Raw genomic sequence first — 22,708 nt, 5'->3', positions numbered from 1 at the left:
CGCATTTTTAAGAGTTTTTGACGCCCCGACGCAGATATTCCTTCTGTTTGTCGTACATTTATTAATCCTTCAAAGAAGGCCGGCATCTCGCCAAGCCTTTTACATCACCACCTTCACCAGACACGCCTTACATTTTATTCTCGCCAGCTACAATAAAAAATCTGGGTGGTAGCTTGTTTTGATGCATTATCTTAGCTTTCAGCTTCATTGTTGTATTCGTGGCTCAATCCGTGGCTCAACTTAACTTTAGCATGTCTAGTTGTTGGTAAAATATTTGTTTACATTGCCATTCGTGTGGTTATTGATCGCCTAACAGGCGGAGTTGAGTGATCTGGGTTAAGCTATAGTGCTTTGTTTGATCCCTAGCACTCTTATCTGATGTTTAATCCTGTGATCCATTGCTGTGATTCGTTTCTATTTTCTCTCTTCTTTTCTTGGTGTAAATACACGAAAGTAGCTTAGGAGAGTTACCTAAAAGATCAGGTCTAGGAAAGGGACAGATCTACGAAGAATGCACCCAGGGTGTCGTAAAGGAAGTGTGTAAATGGTTTGAGGGAGAATTTTCATCTCAGCCATTCGTAGCGGTAGACCTGATGGGAAAAGATTTACTTGGATTCTATTCTTGGTTCCGACGAACTGTCCATGAATGAAGCCACTGTTGTCTTCTCCGGAAGAACAGTTTTTCAGCTGAACACAATCGGACTTTTCTCTGCAGTTGGCTTTTCGTTTACTGTATTTGTTTTCTAGAAACAATAGCGTTGTTTTTGTGAGCCCATTAGAGGCAACGAAATCGGAACTTACAGGAACGAATGAACCTACTCACTGTTGTTTTCATGATTATTGGGTGACTTGGGATTTTAAAATCTTTTCAAGATTTTAAGTCGAAAAATTCAAGCAATACATAACTGTTCTAGTCTTATTTTTATTCGCATGCGCATATTTCTCGTCATACGACACTCCATTCGACGGCTTTATGTTGGCTTTCCATGGGTTAACCAATCAGAGGCCAAGTTTGTGCGTATAATGTTCGTGAAGTCTACATCATCAGACGACGATGTTGTATGTCTGGTTGCGCGAAAGTTTTACTCAACTGAATATGTATGAGACTTAGTGACCAATTAAATAAGTACGTGTAACTGGGTTTTGTATTTCCTCAAAACAGGAGGTCTATCTCCACAAAGGTCCAGGAGAGAGACTGGGTATCAGCATAAGAGGTGGCGCCAAAGGACATCCGGGTAACCCGTTAGACAAGTCAGACGAAGGAATATTCGTGTCTAAAGTGAACGAGGGCGGTGTAGCTTATAAAGACGGGCGGCTTAAAGTTGGACAAAGATTGCTGGAGGTTTGTTAAGCAGATATCAATTCCTTTGCGCATGTTATGCCCAATATTTACTGTCTGTCCTCGTTATATTGCATTTTTGTTTTTGTAGAGGTTCTATTTAGCACATCATATATTGTATTTTCTTTTTCTTTTTTTTTTTTTTTTTTTTTTTTTGAATGCTCTTCGATTTTCGTCCCTCATAGTTTCCTAATTATACACCAGTCGAGCTTTACTAAAAAATATGAGTTCCGGAAGCGAGGTACATTGGTGTGTGAAACCATTAAGTATTTGGTGTTCGCACTTTAAGAGGAGAATTACATTCTGTTATGCCTGTACAGTAAATGTATACTTAATTATATTTTAAGTTAATCACTTTGTCTATCACTCTGTTCCATGAAGTGACGTTTTTCGAGGGGCTCCTTTTATGCAGGTGTTCACGTAAATGCGCCCGGCTTTTTAGCCAATCATTATGTATTGTTTCCCATAAGGTCAACGGCACTAGCCTTCTGGGCGCCACACATCTGGAAGCCGTGCGATCGCTTAGAGGGATTGGGGATGATTTAACATTACTCGTTTGTGACGGGTTTGACCCGGCTGAAGTTCCCGCGGGACAGCACGCGACTTGGCAAGCAAGTCCCGTAGCGTCAATCAACACTGGAAAATCACAGAGCGAGGAGTCCTTGGAACCAGACGTCATCCCATCAAACGAAAAAGCGTACGATGACATAAGAAAAGAGATTAAAAGACAGGTCGGTGGAGGTTGCTTATTTATTCATTTTTGTTCTTGAAGTAATCAATGCCTGCTTCGAAAAAATTGGAGAAGTTAAGTTAGATAAGTTTTCACTAATTGTGGCACCACACTTAGCTACAAGCTACTTTCCAGGAGGCCCACAATAAACAACAGAAATAAATAATTCAAATTGAACATAAATTGTTAAGAATCCCAACTGGCCGGAGGCAAATCAGTTGGCTAGAACGACCAACAGTTAAATGACATGCTCAAACGAGGCAAAAGGTAGGCGACGATGTTCGAGAAAATTGAATTTTGTTCATAACGATCAACTCTTCATGAAGTATATTCATTGTGTGAGAATTGGAACTGAGTTTCTTGGGATTACTTGGAGTGGAATGTCCTGTCACGGAATGTCCCGATTAGAATGCGTGACACTGGCCTCTTACCTGGTTACTTATTGCGCTACAAGATCACTTGCCGTGTTGACGTGACAGCGTGTTGATCGCACCTCTTTTGGCGTAGTAGTCAATGCTTTAGCGTAAAATAGGCAAGCTTCGCACCACTTTAAAAGGAGAAGAAAAAACCACCCAAAGGCTATTTATGGTTAGTCCTGGTTTTAATGTCTTTAACGCATTTGAAAGATCGTGATTAAAGATTGGTAAGATATCTCCGAGCGTTTCAAATTAACTTTACTGTTGCTAACACTTCAGCTTAGAGGAGGTCATGTTCTGGCGAAAGTAGTCATTAACGAGTCCTCTGCTTGCAATTTCCTTTTCTAATTTCTGAAGTAATTCCGATGTTCTTGTCCATGAGCTCTGAACTGAGCAAACGCCTAATTGCTAACCTTTTCTGTCGAACTGTCGCATCTGACTTTCTGTGAATCACGCGCATGAAGGGTATTTGCCTGTCAAATGTATGCCTCCTTCTCCGTTTGTTTTCCGAATGTCTAAAGCTGATCTTGATTTCACTTACTCTAAAGGATATTTTTAAGGTAACACATATTTGTGCAAGGAAGAATATGGTGTCATTTTAAACTGTTTGAAATGCTAATGTAATCTCTTTAATCGGATTTGAGGTAGACTCTCTCGTAAAGAGTTCATTTGTTAAATTCCGAGAAGATTTAACTTGTTTGATCGCTAATCCCATAATGAAGGGATGTGAAATATTCGAGATATTCTCTTATGATAAAGGGGTAAAAAAATTTCGTAAATGTAACACTGACTTGAAGGGATGTAAGGTACTTTATCTTTGAACTAATAATACTCACCAGGGGTGGGTGGGTGGTTGCGGTGGTGGGTCGGTCGATAAACGAAATGGTACCGCTCTTTAGATGGGCCTTTTTTTTTTTACTGACGGTAGAGATTCCGTTGAGAGTTTTGCTTTCCAGTAACCTTGGAAGTTCTTGGAGCAAGAAAATACTTCTTCTTAATGGAAAGTCATGATGGCGCGTGAATATTTAAATCCGTGAAACAACAGTTTATCCAAAAGAAAGTTGGAACATACACATCAGTTTTTGGCATTCTTAGTTCATTCCTTTTTTCAAAGGCTTTTTCCTCTTCTTCCACATTCGCTCGACGAAAGAAACGTAAGAAACTTGAAATTGTTTTCTTTCTGGGAAATTCAAGTTACATCTTGTTGCTGCTTCGAAGGAATGAAATACCTGTTACCATATCCAAAGAGACTCGGGAGACGTTTTTCGGTATTAATGATGACAGCCAGGCCAAATTTTATTTCCCAAAGTGCTTAACTTTATTGAAAAGGGCTTCTGGAAGCTTTTGATGTATTTGCACTCGGTTAGCACTTGAGCCGTTCATTTGTTTAGCGAACAATGGGCTAGATATTGAACCAAAGGACACCTTGGGTGATTATCAGCGGCTCTGTTAAAATTTAGTGGAGGGAACATGTCTCTAGTTTTATTTTTTAACTGACTGAAGAAAGGAGTGGCTTTGCTCTGCACTCAACGGAGGTCAGAGATGGTAATGAAGAATTTCCTGTGGGAACAGCTTGGTGGTTTTGTCGAATTAACTTGTTGATTTAAATTTCCATTCCCCGTAACAAGAAGTCAACCTCTAATATTAGAGCTAATGCAGCGAGCGTGCCAACTACATTGTCTAAATGCTAATTACTCCATTCCAAAACCTAGCACCACATCGAATCTTTTTAATTTAACTGACGGTCTGGTGTAATTGTTTCGTCTGAAAACACTCTCGCCCAATTATTTGTCATTTTCTCGGGTTTCTTAGTCTATTGGAATCGCCTGTGAACAAAAATAGACAATTTCGTTGGCATAACTGATTTAAGGTAAACAATAGCTGTGACGTATTCGCTGCTCATAAAACTCTCCTTTGTTTGAATATCAAGAACAAATGACATGCACTGTGTTGGTAGGGTGTTCCAGACTAGAAATTAAATCGCTTGTTAAGGGCAAGTTGCTCTCAGATTTTGAAGTGTAAGGATTGATACTGGGTCTCAATCGATTGAGTACATTGTTCTGACGTTAGAAACAAGGCTAAAATTGATATTATGTCAACTCTACAACAGTACGTCAAAAACAAATTGGTACTTTTCATTTCGTTCGGTTATTCGTGTACAGCAATTATTTTGTGCTTTTGATGTTTGTTTTAGCTGACTTTTTACCCCCATGTTGGTTGGTTATCTGTGAATTGACGTCAACAAAAAAGTACTTTGTCATTTCATCGTCTGCTAATTTACGAGAAAAGTTCAAGTGTGGCCATGTTTAATTGCTATATTTAAGAACTGTTCCGTTTGTTTGCTGCTGGCGGAATATATGTGATCCAGCTCCACCTCCATTTTTTCCTTCGAAGTTTCGATGTCCTTCCACTCTACAAAGCGAAAAGATGAATTGGTATTTTAATCTTTGTTGTTTTGTGTTTTTGTTAGGAAGAAGAGGCTAAAAGAGAAACCGAAAGGTGGGAGAGAGAAGAAAAAGAGAGACAGGTGAGTGGACCGTCAAATACACAATTTCTTGGGGGTTGTACCTTTTAAGTGGATGGCAGAAGGTTATGCTTCAGTTCATTCGATTTGTGGTTATATTTCGCGCGTCATTTGCAATTTACATTCGACTTCCTTTCTTCCACGGGCGTCAGACAGCAAAAATATTTCTATCTGTTTGAGTTGCCTATTTCGCTTTGATGCCTCCACACGAAATGTTTACCGTCTGTTTGGTGGGCTGTCGGTTTAGAAGTCCTTCGCAGGTAACGTTGACTGCTGTCATCATTTTGTTGTAGACTGTTAGCCTGGTACTGAAATTTTATTGAGACTTACTTTGTACACGTGAATTAATCAATAATCGAAATCGGGTACATTTCAAACGTTGCCATCGCTATTGAGTTTAACACCTTTAAAAAAAAAGAGCAAAAAAACCTCGTTCGTTTCTTGATAAAAAATTGAAGGTGCATTGCCTAAGTCTGAGAATCGTCAGATTTTAGGTGTTGTTTGCGTTAGAATTGCGGCGTTGCTTCATTTTCGCAAATGGTCGAGCCTAACAGACACTCGCTGCAGAAGATAACTGTTTAAAGATGATATCATTGTTAGAATGTGGGATGATTCCAAATACGTTCGAATGGCTGATTTTACAAAGTTTGTTTACTGGTGTAGGAGTGTATCATTGATTTGTGTGTTTAGCATGGTAAGGACCGTGAAACTGCAAAATACTTATTCAGGTTTTGTTCGATCGCAAGTGCGGTACATAAAATTTTGTCAGCAGCGTTTATTTATCGTTTTTTTGTTACCAGATTTGTTTCCATTCCAACGTCTGTAACCATTGAAAACAGAGATATTCGTTTCTCCCACTTTTTCTTTGTTAGGCTCCTTGTGTTCTATTTTTGAACATTGCTTTCATTTTCTCATTATGAATACTCGTGGTTTATTCAAATTTCTCTCAAACTTTCTCAACTTTTTAGAATATTTTGGGAAGATCACTCTTACACGAAGTTTATCATTTATGAACAATATATTTTACGATGACAAATGATGATTTTCCCATACGTCTGACGTAGTTAACAAGTCAAGAGTAAAGATTGAATACGGAAACTGAATTCTATTAAATCGCGTTTCTCAGAATCAACTTTTATCCCTTAAATATCGAGGGTCATCGAAAAAATATTGTAGAACGCAGTTTATTCAAGTACAATGTGTGATATTTTTGTAGTGAGCTTGCGCGACAAGAATATTTATTTACTTTGACGGAGATGTTTGGTCGTATTTCTGTTTTCGTGGCGTATGAATAATCGACAATATTGCTTCTGTGTTCCAGGAAGCTCTTCGTAAACGTCTAGAGGAGAGCAAAGGAGCTGGCGAGGAGAAGTTTGTAAGTAACATTTTTCCGTTCTGTTCTGCTCCATACACCTGCATAGAGCGTCGTACAACAAATTTCCAATTGTTACCGTCCGGCCGCACGAGGCAGTAAGAGAATCACGTTTTAGGGATGTCGCATCAGATTATGCTGTGCTATTCTTGACCCGTAATTTCCTAACTATTTGGAAACCCTTATGCTTGGCATTTATTTACAAAACGGTTGTTGCCCTTAGTTTGACCTTAGAAAGTTAGCTCGACAAGTATAACTCGAGAGACAGCCTTACTAACCCAAGGAAAAAAAAATAAAATCACGAAATGGTTTCAGCACTTTCGCAATGTTTTTAAAAAGCAAAACAGTTGATGGTAGGTTGTCTTCAGGTACACGTAGAAAACTGTTTCCTTAATTTCCGCTATCTTTCCACTCTTTGTTTGATTGTTCACCTTTCGAAGCACACCAAAGTAATTACCGTGGGAAGAAACACGTTTATTTGCGTAACTTTCTCGCCAATGATTTGCTTCGACGGCTCCAAACAATCCCGAGGACTCCAGGTTAAGATGTGGTTCGCCGGCTTTATCTCTCTTGCGAAATATGTCTGATTTTTAGCGTTGTTATTTTGCAGTTTCACGCGAAACCCAGAAAAAAAAATTAAACCACAGATGCTACGCAACCCACCTATAGTATTGTTAGTAATGTCACAATGGACTATTGTCTGTTTCTAAAGTGATAACTGCGCTACCTAGGGAGCATAACAATGAAACTTTAAGAGTCTGTTTACATATTTCATTTAACTCTCGTGGTTTTCTTGTGTTTTCAGGGTCAAAACAGAGCTGTTACAGGTAAATAATACTTTCTAAGAGAAAATAATCATTGCCCGAAGGATCTGAGTGTTTCCTTTGAAAGCTACGTTGTTGAATAAGAATCTGAACGCCACTAAACACCTTCTACTGTCGTTTGTTTTAAGACCATGTGGTCTACGTAATCTCGCCTTGATTAATCGTTGCGGGGTGTTCTTTTTATTACCACAGGATCGGAACATGTGAACAGAGACGCTGAGGTAGCTGAAAAGATGAATATCGATCACAAACGTCAAAACAGCGACACGAATGCTTCCTCTCCGCAGTCGCCAAAACGCACCTTGACCGCGGCCGAAAGACGTGCGCTAGAGGCAGAGAAGCGCGCGGCCATGAGACAACAGCGAATGCGTGAACTCGAAGAAGACGCCATGAAAGCGCAAGTCGTTATTGCCCAGGTGAAGGCAATGTCCGCCTCTTCGCTCGAGACCCTCGCTATCAATTCCCCGGATGGGGAAAGAAAAGCCAGTGATAATGAACTTCACGACGGCAGCTCTGGAGGTCTGGGGTGAAGGTCCAGCGGCTCGTCAACAAAATCAACATAATGTGGTTATCAATTTATACTGAGAAGTACTATTCACGTGGCTGGAAATTCTCATTCGGTTCTGAATGAACTAGAAACTGGAATGAGATACGAAGAGGGAAAAGGAGCCCAGGAACGGGCCTGTTTCTGTCGAGGACGCTTGGGATGCATTGTGGGAAAACCAGAAGACTCGCGAATCTGAACGTTTTAATCCTTTTCAAGTACTTACCTTTGTTTTAAAGAAAGTTTAGTTTACGACGAAATTTACTTGTAACATATAGCTTTATTTTGAATCTTGGAATTTTTATGGTGTAATTTAAGATTTCTTTTCAAATTGAAAAGGAACCGATGTAAATTACCAAGAAGTTGTCCTTTTTTCAGTCACAGAGGTTAAGACCAAACAAATTATTACAGAAGTTTGGGAGGGAGTTTTATTGGACCTAGCGAGTTCTTATCGGCTATCTAGGTTTTAGAAATCGGGATTCGGATAATTTCGTTTTATTCTATCTGTAAATGTTTTAGTTAGAGAGGGTAGATTTTTTAGATAAATGAAGGAAGTTGGTCGCCGAGCGAGCTTTGCCTGAATCTTGTCATTTTAATTTTATTTTATCTTTGTTTTCGCGCATTTTACTTGCTAGATTTCTATCATTGACTTTCATTTCCTTATCAAAATGTGATATCGATTAATAGAATGTATTTTTTAGTTTAAACATGGAGTGAGTATTCGAACTTAAAGTCATGTTTGGCACTGAAATGACTTCCTCAGGAAAAGGCCACTGGTTTTTGCGTGAATCTGAAAACTCAAATACTTCAAGTTCAGAATCATGTTCAAACAGCTCTTGAAAAATCCCAAACTATAGGAATGTCTCTAAGTCTAATGTTTCATTGTTAAGCTTTGTTTGACACGATTTCTTAATATCGATAGCGGTGTTAGAGTTTGGAGAAGGTCGTGTTCATGTTGCTACAGCTATGAATGCTTGTCTTCTACTGGTACTTGCTCCTGTCACCAAAAGGCATCCCGTCGACGGGAGATAGTGCTCAAACATTCCTCAAACCTGTTTCGTGCCGTAACGCAGTGCGTTATGGGGGTATTGCGCGTCTTTCCAATGTGACTCAAGCGGCAAGCATACTACACGCGATTGAAATTTTCACGTTGAGATTTGTGGCCTTATTCTTAAGTGGAAAATCAATTTAACTCGTCGCGAAGTCGTAAATCGATGTAGATAGGTATTTTGGATCCTTGTACAGTATAAAGAGCAACCCCAAAGCACGGATACAATTAATTCTCTTTACTTGTCTTGGTCCATTGCTCAAGGTACAGTTGGGAGAAATTTAACATACTTAATTGCCTGATTACCCAAGTTTTACTGATATGTTAAAGAAAATAGAATTGGAATCGTACTCTGGGTTTGGGGTTACGTTTGTAAAACATCTGAATTAAGAGTCAGCAAGTGTCTCGAGATGTAACTTTCATCAGTTCCTTTCAACTTCGTTATATTTCTGATTACTCCCCATTGTTAGAGCACCCTTGCTCCCCGGTCTTTGCTGGATTTAATTGAAATTGGGACCTGGGAACAAGGCTAGCTTTAAATGTTATCTCTGTGCTGTCTGTAATATGGCGCTTTAAGAGTTTTATAAATATACAGACCATTTAACAGTGTTTATCGTGTTTGTCCTTTGTTACATTTTCTCAATTTTGTAAGTAAAGTGAAGGGAGAGTAAATCCCAGGACGCTTTATTTTACCTCTTGTGAAGGTCACAGTTACTTAGCATCTACTGTAACAGGAGCCTTTATTTACCTCTTTCGACCGTAACACTGATATGCATATTCTCCCTTCTATCATCTGAACTTTTCCAGTAGCACTAACAGGGAGAATTTGTTTACCAATCATTAGCTTATCCTGTTGAGGATCATTCTTATATTTTCATATCGTTTATGTTTGATTCAAGGTTAATTCTGTTAGGGGAAATTTCATGCTAGTCACTCGTAGAGATTAAAGGGTTCAGAACTGAATATATAGATTCCAATAAGTTCAAAACACAGGTACATTACAATGAAATTTTAACTTGACGTGGCACTCACCAACCTCTAAATCACTGAAAAGAAAGCGAACTCGACTCCCATGACCAAAAGGCCCACAACGAACATGGAGGGTACATCCGAGATGCCCTCGCAATGAACGTGTAGCCCACAGACAGATCAATGAGCGACTACATTCCACAAGAGGACGAAACGTACACTGGAGCCGCCTCGAACGGATCAGTTTCTCCGACCGCTACGATGTCTGTAGCTGAACAACTGCGTATCTACCCCTCCCTGACCTATATCCCCAAACCCAACATTATCCCTATCCTGTTATCAGTTGACTTTTGTTGGGTTAGGCGCGCAATTGCCTAAATGCTAACCTACATCCGAAACTTGCAAGGGACCTTGTCATCAACCACATGGCTGAATATCAAGTACTCATTTGACTACAGTATGAGCTTATTTTAAGGACTGACATCTTATATGGCCCAAAGGGGACATTGAGATTTTCAGTTTTGTGGTTTTGGCAATTTTTTTAGATCGGTTTTTGGCGTTCATTGTGGTTTGCGGAGTTATTTTTAAATAGTATTTAGTTTTCTCTTTTGGTAAAAAAAACCAACAGGTTTCCAAATTTGATATCTGATGTGGTCCTTTGGTGTTTCCTATTTGGGTTTCGGTTGCTTTTCGATCTGAGCGGCAATTATGCGCCTCCACTTCTCTCGAATAGCCGCGAACCTTCATATGCTCCATTTGTTACCACTGTATCGGTACCAATAGGGTTTTTAGAAGTGAAGTTATCGACTTTGCGTGCAGTTTTCGGTTTTGATCGAGTTTGGGGTTTTTGGATGATTGTTTGGATTTTCTTCCTACGGATTTTTGCAGTTTCTAATGAACTCCAATGTCCCCCGTTCGTTTGGGTCCCCCCGATCCTCGCTGCCAATTTGGAGGGCAAAGTGGTGACCCTATTGACCGCGCGATTACTGGGTACTAATTCCTATTTGGCTAAAAATGGCGGAACTATGACATCAAATTTTGTCTGAGCCCTAACATTTTCAATATGCCAGTTTCGAACAATTGCGGACATAAATGTACAGAAAAGAAAGAGAAATACTAATGAAAATGGTTTAGTCATGTTTTGTTGGGGTAAATGCTCCGAAGGCCAGCTTGGGCTGGGAGAGATTGAGGACGAAAATATCTTGTCTCCAAGGAATCTTGAAACCACTTTCGGAACTGTGTCTGAAATTAAAGACATTGTTTGTGGCTGGGAGCATACAGCGGTCTTGAAAAAGGACGGTGTTGTTTACACATGTGGAAATAACGAAAATGGACAACTTGGGCGCGGTAAAGACGGAAAAAAGTTCGGTGAGTCAATCAGTTTATTGATCATCACGAGTTGACGTCGATCTCTCTGATGTTGATGTTTACATGTTTACTCTTAAGCAAGTTTGTAAAGTGTGAATGATTTTCCAAGACTGTAATCACAAATTCTAGTTTAATTTCTTTCATAGTTGTTTTAATCTTTTGTTTTCAAGCGTTTTGCTTCGATTGAATTGTAATTTAGCCATGGGGAATGTTTACAATTAAGACAAAGAAAGTTACGTCATGGGAATAGTTAACCCGTTCATTCCCGGTTAGCTCAATGGATAGAGCGCTGGACTGTTGTGCGGAAGGTCGAGGGTTCGAGCCCCGGCCGGACCAACACTCAGGGTCTTAAAATAATTGAGGAGAATTTGCTGCCTTTCTTATAACATCAAGAAATGGTCAGATATTCTAGTCTTCTCGGATAGAGACGAATAAATGGAGGTCCCGTCTCCTGCAGGGTTGGGGTAGGAGACGTTAATTTCCCACACGAGATTACTGTGTGATGGATGTCCTGCCATGGGTGGGGTGGGTGGGATGGGTGGGAAGGTGAGATCGATGGACTGAAGCGGCTGCCAGAGGCGCCTGATATGCTGACGTCTGTTCTCAACCTTAAAAAAATGCACCCATAATTCAGCCTTAGGCTGCAAGCGGTCAGAAACACTATATTAGTATTAGTATTAGATTTTCTCTCTACAGTATGAGTACATTTTCAAGAAGGCACGCTATGAGAGGAAAGTTTACAATCAACCAGAGAATGTTGTTTGGTTAAACATCAAATTCTCAGAGGCAGAATTATAAGAAATGTATCACAGACAGTGCGGAGAATTTACAGTTTCTGATCAAATAACTACCACAATGAACTCGCCGCCACCCATTATTTGCCAGCACTGGAAGTCAAATCACCGCTGGTGGCGATATAACTCAGACATTATGTCTAGCTTGTCATACAAAACTTACATCAAATGAAAATTTAGATATAGTAGTACATTGCATAAAGGGAAAATAACTCAGAAGTTTGGTGTAGTGTCTCAGTTTTTGAACGTTAATATTATTTCATAGATTATGATCAGTTTGAGTGCAGTAAAACCAGAGTTATTTTCACCTAGTGATTTTTCATGAAGTGATTTTTGCAGATGTTTATGAAATTGTATGAAACTTGCTTCAAATGGATGGTAAGAAGTACAGGTATATTACAACATTAAAAGCATGTACAAATGCAGTGAAGGTTGTAGAAACAGACTTGGTGACTTTATACTGAGCTAAATTATGCACATTTTTTGCTGGATTGGTTTGTAAATTTTATGATCTTTTGAAGGACAGAGACAGTGATAATGGTTTGCTTCTTTGATCACAAAAGTCATTAAAAATGTAGTAAGAACATCCATGAGATACTTGGCTTTGCCTCCTCGGTCACTTCTTTGTTCTTACCACATTTTGACGACATCTGTGATCTATTATTGAACAGATGCATGACAATATAGAATCTATTTGCTGAATATATACAGTTTTACCTAAAGATCAATATCATAAATTTTGAAAACTACTTTCTTGTCTACTCCAGAGGCACAGCATGTTATGCTGTTGAACATTCTTGAATTTTGGAACACAACAAAGTTTGTGGTGAATAGATCACAAAATAATGTAATTTTTAAAATAGATGGCATCTGTTTGCAGGCCTGTGGGGTAAGGGAAGTGCCTGCACAAGTCCTTCTTCTAAAGGACTCATTGCTCATACTCATGCCTGTCAATCCTTTTTGAGTTAAAAGTGAGATATTTTCATTCTCGATACCAGCCTCTTTATAGTGAGATGTCAGTCAGACTCTCTAAGAGGTCAAAGGGTTTGTAAGTAGTAGTGGAGGTTCAGTTATGAATGACGTAATTTAGCATTATCAGATTGGTCAATGTATATTAAAGGTGTTGCCTATTGCAGTAAGAGCAGATTCCCAGCTGCTTTCCCTGTCATTAAATGGTGGCTTGGCCGGTAGATTTGAATGTAATATTGTAACGTTGTTTCTTCTATTAAAATATTTAGTCCACAATTTAAACTAATATTGTATGATTTTGGTATCTTCCCTTTGATGCTGGTATATGTTTTCTTAAATATTTTGATATTTTGCAGCTCGTGTTGATGCACTTGAAACACGTACAGTCAAGGAGGTGGTTTGTGGACAAATGCATACCCTGGCTCTCACAGATAATGGACTTGTGCTTGCCTGGGGTGACAACACCAAAGGACAACTGGGTCTAGGAAACACAGAGAACACTTTCCAAAGCCTTCCAAAGTTAGTTATTATTATTATTTTTTTAAATCTATTTAAATGCTTCAGGTTATGCCATGAATATAATCCACAAGCCTCTTTAATGTTTTGTTCAATACCAAAGGACCACAAGTATTGACAGGAAAACCCTTAACAGGAAACAACTTCCATCACTGAAGGGTTTCCCAAAATTTGCCATAAATAACAATTAAATCAGCGGGAAAAAAAAGAGAATTATAAATGCATAAACAGGTAAAAATTATGTACAATATCAAACCAGAAAAATGATTATTTAAACTAGTTGAAAAATAAATTACACTTGAGTATCCCTGAGATGTAAAAAGGATTTCAAGCATTCCTTAAATTATTTTTAAGGATTCAATTTTTCTTAAATGTAAAGTATTATTTTACTAAACTCCAAAGAAATAAGAACATTTTGGCACATTAATTTGTGCATATCTAATTTTAAACTGGTAATTAGCATGTCTGAGATTATATTTAGAACTGTCAGCTGTCACAAGATAATAAGACAGATCCAAATTATATATTAGGTCCATCATGCACTTAAAAAGAAAAACTAAAAGTCCCTAAAAAGCCTTCTTGAGGCCAAGGAAAGAAGGTTTTAGAAGATTTCAAGGAGGAGGAATGGGCGGAGCAAGAACAAACTGGAAGTGAGAGATGAAATTAACCAGCAGTTAACATGCACTCTCGAATTCACATCAAGAAGTCTGTGTTTGAGCAGTAGTCAGCCCATTTTATTATGTTCTCAGTGTCTCTTTGCAGAGGCAAAGATTCACCAAGGGTCACACTCCTAGTTACTTCACATAAGAAAACTGAGGGAGATGAGCACTGATAGTTTTTGTTTTTGCCATTGATACAATTTTTTAGAATTGTGAGGAGTCTTGAGACTGATGGTGTAAAGGTAACACAAGTTGCTTGTGGAGCAAGGCATTCTTTAGCGCTGAGTACAGGTAAACACCAAATTCACAGTTGTTCCCATGTGGTTTATTTATTAATAAGTAGATGATATTTAATTAGTCATAAAAGAAAAGAGCAATGAACTATTAGCTCAATTTTTGTGAAGGTGTAGTCTGATCGTCCGGGTGAGTGTAGTCCTGAGAAGGACTGTTGTTGGTGGCAGTGACTGACGTTTCGACAACCTGTGCGGAAGTCATCATCAGAGTCAAGTGAATGATTGTTGTCAGTAGAATGTTCCTATTCCAGTTCGTGTGAAATGATCGGTTGGTTTTGCCGTGATGTTATTGGCTGTAAGACTCAAGTGACGTAAGTCAATCGTGATTGGTCTGTTTCGGTCTGTCGGTAAAGCTAGGTTGTTCTTTTTCGGTCGTTTGTGATGTTTATGTCGTGAATGAGTCGTTTGTATGGGGCGGGTAGTTGTTGACATCTGTTTAGGGGAGTCTGTTCTAAGTTAGTAAACCAGCTTTCCAGAGTCAGTCGTTGAAAATAGTCACAAAGCCACACAAAGCCACAAAGCCACACAAAGCCACAACTATCAGAACTCTAACACGACGCGCACAACTAGTATGTGACTCGACAGACAGCTTATCCGACGAGAACAAATACCTTCACCGTGTTTTTACGAAGAACAACTACAACGACGACTTCATCCGACGAAACACTCACCGACCCACTACCACTACCACCTTTGTATTTGTGGCTACAAGTCAAGTTGTTAGTGAGTCAGAACCACTTTTCTTCTAAAATTGTGGCAAAACATAAATTATTTTTTTCCCTAGAGATTAACAGTATACTGAAGCCTTTTACTCCCATGGTCTTTATATTAGTTTGTGTGTTGTGTATAATTCTTGTTCTAAGAATTTGATGTTAAATCATGTACAGCTGCAGTAATATCCCATCATTGATATTCTTTCTTCTTTTTCCTTTCTGCTTGAAAATGTATGAATATTGTAAGGAAAAAATCCTTATTGGTCACTCCTAGCAGTGAGTTAAATTATTTAGAGTGAGTCTCTGTAATAATAATATAATAATGATAATAATAATAGCTTATTGGGATGTCCCTATATATGCTGATCAACAAGAGGTCAGATGCAATAGGGTGGATGCACGCATTGTAAATCATATGTGCAAGAGAGTTGTGACGCTGGAAATGAGCTGCCCTTGGGTTAACTATCGGACAAGAAAGGATGAAGAGGAGACACTGAAGTATGGACCCCTTCGCTGGGAACTAAGGCAGCAGTTCCCAGGCTTCAAGGTGAAGCAATATAACATCATTATGGATGCCCACGGGGGGGTGGTCACGGGAGCTGGATGTCATGATGCGCGAGCTGGTGGGAGGCAGAAGGACAGATGTACTGTGAAAGATGCAGAGGGCAGTGCTCTCGGGCACGCTGAATATTGCCTGGACTTTCAAGGTGGCAGTTTAAGTTCCTGTTAGAAGGAGGACGGTAGACACAACGGAAAAGCTTTTTAGGATTAGTTAATGTACATTTATTTTTTACTCCATGGCTCACAGATTACGATTTTCGCCCTGTGCTGCCTGATTAGAATGTAGCATCCAGTTGATTTCTCTGCAATAATAATAATACTTTATTCAATCAAATCTCAAAAAATAAAAAATTTGAAAGAAAGGGAGACACCAGAGGTTAGCCCCATTAAAGGTGTTTCCAAAATAATCATCTAGTTAAACATCTATTTGAATATACAAAATATGAGTTGCAATTTAACTATATACAATACTTACTATAAAAACTATTAAATAAATATACAATATTATTTAAAAAGGTAATTCTTGACTTTGATCTTAAATGTTCCCAGAGAAATCTGCTTCAGCTACGTCTTTAGGCAATTTATTCCACAGGTTTACGATTCTGACAAAGAATGAGAATCAAACATCTTGGGAAATGAAAATTTTCAACTCCCCTTCAAATTTGTATGCAGTTAGGCACTCAAGGGGGATGCACAAAAATGCTATTTTTAAAGGTTGCAGCACTCTTGTTGCCGTAGTAACAGTGGCGGCTTGTTCTTGGCCCTGGACCTCATTTTCATGGAAAAACATTGCACAAAAAGTGTAAATGTTTATTTCTCTACCTCAGGCTAAATACAACATTACAAATTGGCACTTCTCAGGGTTGTCACTAGAAAATGTAATAGGTGTCTGATCTGAACTGAGTAGGTGGCTGTGCAACATGCCCCTCTAGGGGGGTCTGGGGGCATGTTTCCCTGGAAAAATTTGAAATTGAAACTCTCTGAAATGCATTTTCCAGCATTCTGGGGCATGTTTGAGTAGAATTTTGTAGCCAGACATTGTTGTTAAATTCAATATCCCTGTTTTTCACTATGTAATGAAAACCCTCTGGATGAAAGCTTCACGTTTTTATTTAAAATAAGGGTATGTTTCATTCATCAAAGTATTTCCTCTCATCTCTAAACATCACAACTGATAAACATCTGGAAATCACCTGCCAAATGCCGCAAGGTTTGCAAAATCACGGAACACTTTGCCTTTATTTTTTAATTAGGATTGTCTGAGGGGTTTAATGACAAGTATTCCAAAAGTCCATATTTGGTGAGCATTTCTAACGTTGCAAAATCCTAAAAAAAACAACAACAATCTAGTGGCAACTTTGATGGCCACGTGTATGGTTGGAACGACATTTTAAATCGCAGAACTTTGTTTGCGTGTCTCTGTCGAAATCGTAAACAAAAAAAACATAATTTTCCTTCAAAATTGTTGTCATGTCTCTGTTGGATAACATAAGTTATATGTTCTATTCTGTGATTCTACAAGAGCAGTTAAAGTCTGTCTGTCCCAAACTAGAAAGAACATCTTCCTATGAGAAGTTAAATTATTTAACGGTACATGTTTACAACAAAGGAAAATCTTCCTGCTTTTGAAATCTTAAGAGTGGAATGGACACAACAGTTTTAGCAAGGTGAAAAAGATCTTTGTAGACACTTCCTTCTCCAACCCTCTGAAAGCTCTTTTGAAAGTATGTAGTGGATCAGCGATAATTTGCCACTGTATTTTAACAAATGAGGCCAGTTTATCTGTGGTATTAAATGTTACAGGAGCTTCGTAATAATAATAATTTTATTTGACAGCAATTGAAACTACCTCTTATCTTGGTGGCTCTCTTTTTCGCTAGATTTTGTCTTCTTCGATTGACTTGACAAGTAATCGTGAAGAGATCGCTTTCTTCGCTGGCCATCATTTTCGATTTGCGAAGCATCAACGCACATGTGAATTGCGATGGTTTCGTGCTTCGTGACAGTCACACATTTATACTCAAGTAAACTGTCAACACCAGTGATAGTTTTTGCACAGTAGTTCCTGTACAGGTTTTTAGTTTTTTCCGTCTTCCATAACATCAGATATAATATATGTTGTAGTTCAATTTTATACTTGGTTCAAATTTTATTTTCCTTTGTTCTTGGTCATGTTAATGTGTGATAGTGAGTTTGAAACAAAGGAAGATAAAATTTGAGCCAAGGATAAAATTGAACTACAACATATACAAGAGAATGATCACTAAAGTAAGCCTCAGATTTACAAAAAAAAAGATTTCTTGGGAGGACATCTCAATATTACAAAATTTCTGGTCACAAAGTAGGCGCGCAAAATGGCCTGACAGCCGGCGGGTTTCTGTCTCCTACCGGCTCCTAATGACAACACTGACTTCTAGCATACGTAGCAACATCTTTCATCTTTATACTTTGATGCATTCAATTTTCCCTTAGAATGAATATGAACACACCAATAGATTATTTATCTCCGTACATTTTCAGTCATTTTTGTTGTAAAACAGGGAAACTTTGTCTGAATTTTATCTGAATTTCTCCAACAGTACACCAATTCTGGAAGTGAAACTACACCCTAATAGTTCTTTTGTTATATATTAGGTGGATTCTTGTTTTCTTGGGGAGACAATAAACATGGACAGTTAGGAATTGGTAATTCAAGCCCAGCCCACAATTTACCTGTACTTGTGTCTTCTTTGTGTGGTGTGCCCTTTGCCTTGCTCTGTGCTGGTGGATATCACAGCTTTGCCTTGTCACTTTCTGGAGCACTCTTCAGCTGGGGCAGAAACAAGTTAGTAATTAAAGTTATACAATTTTTACCATTACTGATGATTTAGGGAATCATAATTATTTGTAACAAGCACATTTTTTTTCCCTTTTAAGCTTTGGCCAACTAGGAATAAATGACAACAAAGGTGAGTGCAGTTCTCCATTCAGAGGAAAATGTTCCCAGCTATCTATCATTTATTTTGATGTTAACTCTCTATGCCCTAACTTCATTATGCATATTCTCCATACTGTTCTCTAAATTCCTAAGGTGTTGAAAGGAAATTTTGTTTAAAAATCAAGGGCTTCTTTAGCGGGTGATCCTGTCCTTTATTCTTGTGACCCTTATGTTTGATTCAGGGGTAACTTGTTATGAAAAATTGGATGCTAGTCACTCTTAGTTAAATCTTACATTTTATACTATGTGCTTACTGTTGAAATGGTCAACTGTTGATTTAGACACTACATTTCCTCCTTGATTAAAATTTGTTTATTAGTTATTATAATTACTGTAACACCATTTATTTATTAGGAAAGTAGAAAATTATGTTTAATTTAGTGATAAAAAAGTAATCTTGTAATTAAAAGCTTGTAAATGCTTTGAAAATTTGTCTAACTTCCTTTTAGATCATTTTATGCCTGTACTTGTAAAGTCCTTAAGATCACAAAGGGTGCGCTATGTCACAGCAGGAGAATATCATACAGCTGCTTTGACAGAGGTAGAGTGTACAAGCTACAATTAATTTTTTTGATGGCTGCTGCATGCTGCTTTGAAGCCAAGGTTACTTGTGCTCATGTAGTGGTATTCCATATCATTACAATCCCTGTGACCCTCTGTTACCTTTGGTGCCCTTGTGGATCTTGTGGTTCAAGTTTAAGCCATGGTATATGCTTGCAGTCTAAGGGCTGTAATAGGCCTTTCGCAGGAGTTGATCACATGACCAATCTCCCCATAGCAATGCCAAGCTGACTGGCAAGCTATTCTTCGTGTTGCATGACAACCAGCTGTTATCTTTGTATCGAAGTGTGTCTTTCAATAGCGTTTAAAGTGATCTTAAGGTCAATCCTAATCCTTTTCTTTTAGACCTGTAATCTCTTATTGCCAGCATTTAGTATATACTATGACCTTTGTGAGAGTTTTGACAAATGTAAGTGACTTTTAACAAGGTTTTGACTTCGCAATGTGAGCGCCAACAAGACAAACATGGCGGACTCAACAACTAGTAAGTATCACAAGGTTTGCCATAATCTCTCAACTTTTTTGAAATAATTATTTTATAAATAATGGTAATAACTTATAAAACAGTCTTTCTTTTAACAGCTAATGGGACTCAAGACTTGTCTTTGGATTCCGATTCGACATTCAAGGATGTCTTCAAGATAACAGTACAACTTTGAATAAATTATTTTCTCCCATTTCAGGTTTCTTATCTAGAATGTCTTGAATTTGCTTTTGTTCAATTTTTTTCCCTCGTGGAGTGTTCCACTGCTGCTTCATACTAGTACATGTCAAGTCATCAGGCAGAGATTTAAGCCCTAGTTGTTTACAGTGTGCTAGGTAGAGAAAAACAAAGCAATGATGTAATGGTAATATCTATCTATTCCAGCAACACAACTACATTTCCCACTCAATATGATCTATCTGTCAATGAATGAATGAATGAATAACTTTATTAACGTTTTTACAAGTACAAAAACTAATTGGGGACACCTACCATGTAAACTAAACTAATAATTATAATAATAATAAGAAGAAAAACTATATGTACAAACAATCTAAAATTGATAAAATTAAGTTTTACATAACTCACAATTTTCACAATTATTTTTCGATATACCATTTGATAGGTTAAGGACTCTGACTTGATTTTTAAATGCAGTTAGAGAGTCAGCCATTTTGATTGATTTGTGGAGCTTCGACCAAATACAAGGTCCTATGTACCTTAAGCTATGTCTTCCGTATGTAACCCTGTTGTATCTTGGTAAGGAGAAATTGTCTGCATTCCTAAGATTGTACCTACTTATACTGCAACTAATAAGTTCAGAAATATATGGTGGTCCTAAATTAGTCTTAACTTTATACCTAAATATAGCCATGTCCTGGAGTTTGCGATTACATAACATTGGAAGTCTTGCTTTATCTAGAAGTGCTTCATAAGTGCTAGCCCTGTCGCAGTAGATAGCCCTCATTGCACGCTTCTGCAGCCTTTCAAGCTTTCTCTCGTCTGACGAGCGACAATGGTGCCATGCTATATGACAATATGTAACTTGGGGTAAAATAAAAGCTTTAAAAATTCTTAATTTAGCTTCAGTAGGCATTAAATTCCTAAACCTCATAAGTACTCCTACTTTCCTTGCCCCTTAGATATTTGCTGAGATATTACATGGGGACTCAGTTTTTTTTCATTGATCTAAAGCATTTGGCGGAAGATATAGCAGCATAGTCAGCTGTTTATACTAAGTAACTGAAAGAAAGAAAACACGCTTATCAGAATAATGTCTCAGGATGGAATAGGGATTTTCAAATTGTTCGCTCGAAAAGTTTTGCGATCACATGATTGTAACTTAAAGATTAAACAATGTAATGCCTTTGTCCTATGTTTCGGTTGGAAATAAATACCTTTTATTCCATGTAAATACCCAGGTTCGGCGAAAAATTGTACGCTTTCACTGTTTTTTGACATCCAGACTTCTGTTTGGCACAAGTCGCGACATCTGTGAACATCAAATTCAGAATAAAAGACAATTCTTGAGTCCCACTAGCTGTTAAAAGAAAGATTGTTTTATAAGTTTTTATTATTCTTTATAAAACATTTCAAAAAAGTTGAGAGATTACAGCAAAACTTGTAATACTTACTCATTGAGTCTGCCATGTTTGTCTTGTTGGCGCTCACATCGTGAAGTCTAAACCTCATCAAAACTTGCTTACATTCATCAAAATTCTTACAAAAGTCATGGTATACTAAAGCAGTGGCATTCAGAGATTGTACAGTTGTAAAAGAAAAGGATTAGGATTGACCTTAAGATCACTTTAAACACTATTGAAAGACACGCTTCGATGCAAAGATAATAGCTGGTTGTCATGCAATACGGAGAATAGCTTGCCAGTCAGTATGGCGTTGCTATGGGGAGATTGGTCACATGATCAATTCCTGTAAAAGGCCTATTAAGTTGACTCAAGTCTCCAGGCACCTGGTGAGTTATCCAAGAGTATTAGCTTTGAGTCAGTATTTTCACTGTGCTCATCTCCACCCAAGAGAGAGAGGATCAAGTTTTTAAACTCCTGTTACTCCCTTAAAAGTAAGTGCTGGTAGACTGTTGGGGCAAGCTAAAGTAAAGCTGGCCGGCTACCTTCATTCAGGCTAGGACTGCAGGTTACTATCCAACAGGAGTAGCAATTCTTCTAATTGAGTTTAGCCCACAAACAGTTATCAGAGGTAAACTATTGTAGTGTTTAAAAATTGTTATTTTCTGAAGAATTGCACTTTACTCTCACTGGTGATTATTGATGTGATATGAGTAAAAAAATGTGTTATTTTTTGACAATTTATGTTTTATTGCTCTGTATAATATGTTTATTATACATTGCAGGATGGAGGGGTGTTTACATTTGGTCATGGTAATTTTGGTCAACTTGGACATAACTCTAATAGTGATGAATATAATCCTAGAAAGGTAATTGAACTGTGTAGTAAAGAATTCTTTCAGAAAAGATAGGTATATACTTTGCAAGTCTGAAAGCAGATGGTCACTAAAAATGTGTTTCTCTTCTTGAGGTAGAGAGGTGATGGAAGATGTTGAGGCATGCATTTGACTTCTTCTCTGAAAGAGCCTTATGCATGATCACACACACACAAGTCATGTGACTGATTATTTTAGAGCTACACAAAAAAGTCATGCATTTCGTTATCAGCATTCACATGTGATGTGAAACAAAACATTTGTTTGATGGGTAATCTCTTAATTTGGTTAGAATCCCATCTTGAGTAATTTATTTTGGAAACATGAATCAAGGACCACAAGCTAAGTCTCTTTGGTACTTGAAACCTAATCTTTTCACTCCCAGATCTCATTTCTAATTCTCCTTACTGTCTGTCATACTCATCTTATAATATTAGTTTAGAGAATTTGGGATGAATCAAATAATAATCCCATTATTGATATTTTTCTGTATTCTCATCACTTGTCTGCTTGATACTGTATTGATATTGTAAGGAGAAATTCTGTCTTGGTCACTAATTGGAGTTAATGGGTTAATTTTTTTTTATTG

General features: G+C 38.0%; 2 protein-coding genes across 7 annotated transcripts in view; both read left to right on the top strand.

Moving 5' to 3' along the window:
- The window catches only part of LOC111324492 (protein scribble homolog), a 38,642-nt gene extending 29,236 nt beyond the window's left edge, over positions 1–9,406 (top strand). The window contains exons 32-37 of one of the 3 annotated variants that reach the window (XM_022928063.2): positions 1,163–1,342; positions 1,810–2,070; positions 4,956–5,012; positions 6,331–6,384; positions 7,187–7,208; positions 7,398–9,406. In XM_022928063.2, the coding sequence (XP_022783798.2) occupies positions 1,163–1,342; positions 1,810–2,070; positions 4,956–5,012; positions 6,331–6,384; positions 7,187–7,208; positions 7,398–7,735 (912 nt within the window). In that variant the 3' untranslated portion in view covers positions 7,736–9,406. The remainder of the gene's footprint in view (positions 1–1,162; positions 1,343–1,809; positions 2,071–4,955; positions 5,013–6,330; positions 6,385–7,186; positions 7,209–7,397) is intronic. The other 2 variants (XM_022928072.2, XM_088747970.1) reach the window with 2 other exon arrangements.
- A 1,365-nt stretch (positions 9,407–10,771) lies between these two features.
- LOC111325228 (putative E3 ubiquitin-protein ligase HERC4) overlaps positions 10,772–22,708 on the top strand; it is a 35,739-nt gene continuing 23,802 nt past the window's right edge. For all 4 annotated transcript variants that reach the window (XM_088747800.1, XM_088747798.1, XM_088747801.1 and 1 more), the window contains exons 1-7: positions 10,772–11,134; positions 13,254–13,416; positions 14,281–14,363; positions 18,274–18,463; positions 18,556–18,587; positions 19,066–19,157; positions 22,030–22,113. In XM_088747800.1, the coding sequence (XP_088603926.1) occupies positions 10,903–11,134; positions 13,254–13,416; positions 14,281–14,363; positions 18,274–18,463; positions 18,556–18,587; positions 19,066–19,157; positions 22,030–22,113 (876 nt within the window). In that variant the 5' untranslated portion in view covers positions 10,772–10,902. The remainder of the gene's footprint in view (positions 11,135–13,253; positions 13,417–14,280; positions 14,364–18,273; positions 18,464–18,555; positions 18,588–19,065; positions 19,158–22,029; positions 22,114–22,708) is intronic.

Source organism: Stylophora pistillata, chromosome 2, assembly GCF_964205215.1.
Source record: "Stylophora pistillata chromosome 2, jaStyPist1.2, whole genome shotgun sequence".
Lineage (NCBI taxonomy): Eukaryota > Metazoa > Cnidaria > Anthozoa > Scleractinia > Pocilloporidae > Stylophora > Stylophora pistillata.
This window is presented reverse-complemented; position numbering and strand designations above follow the sequence as displayed.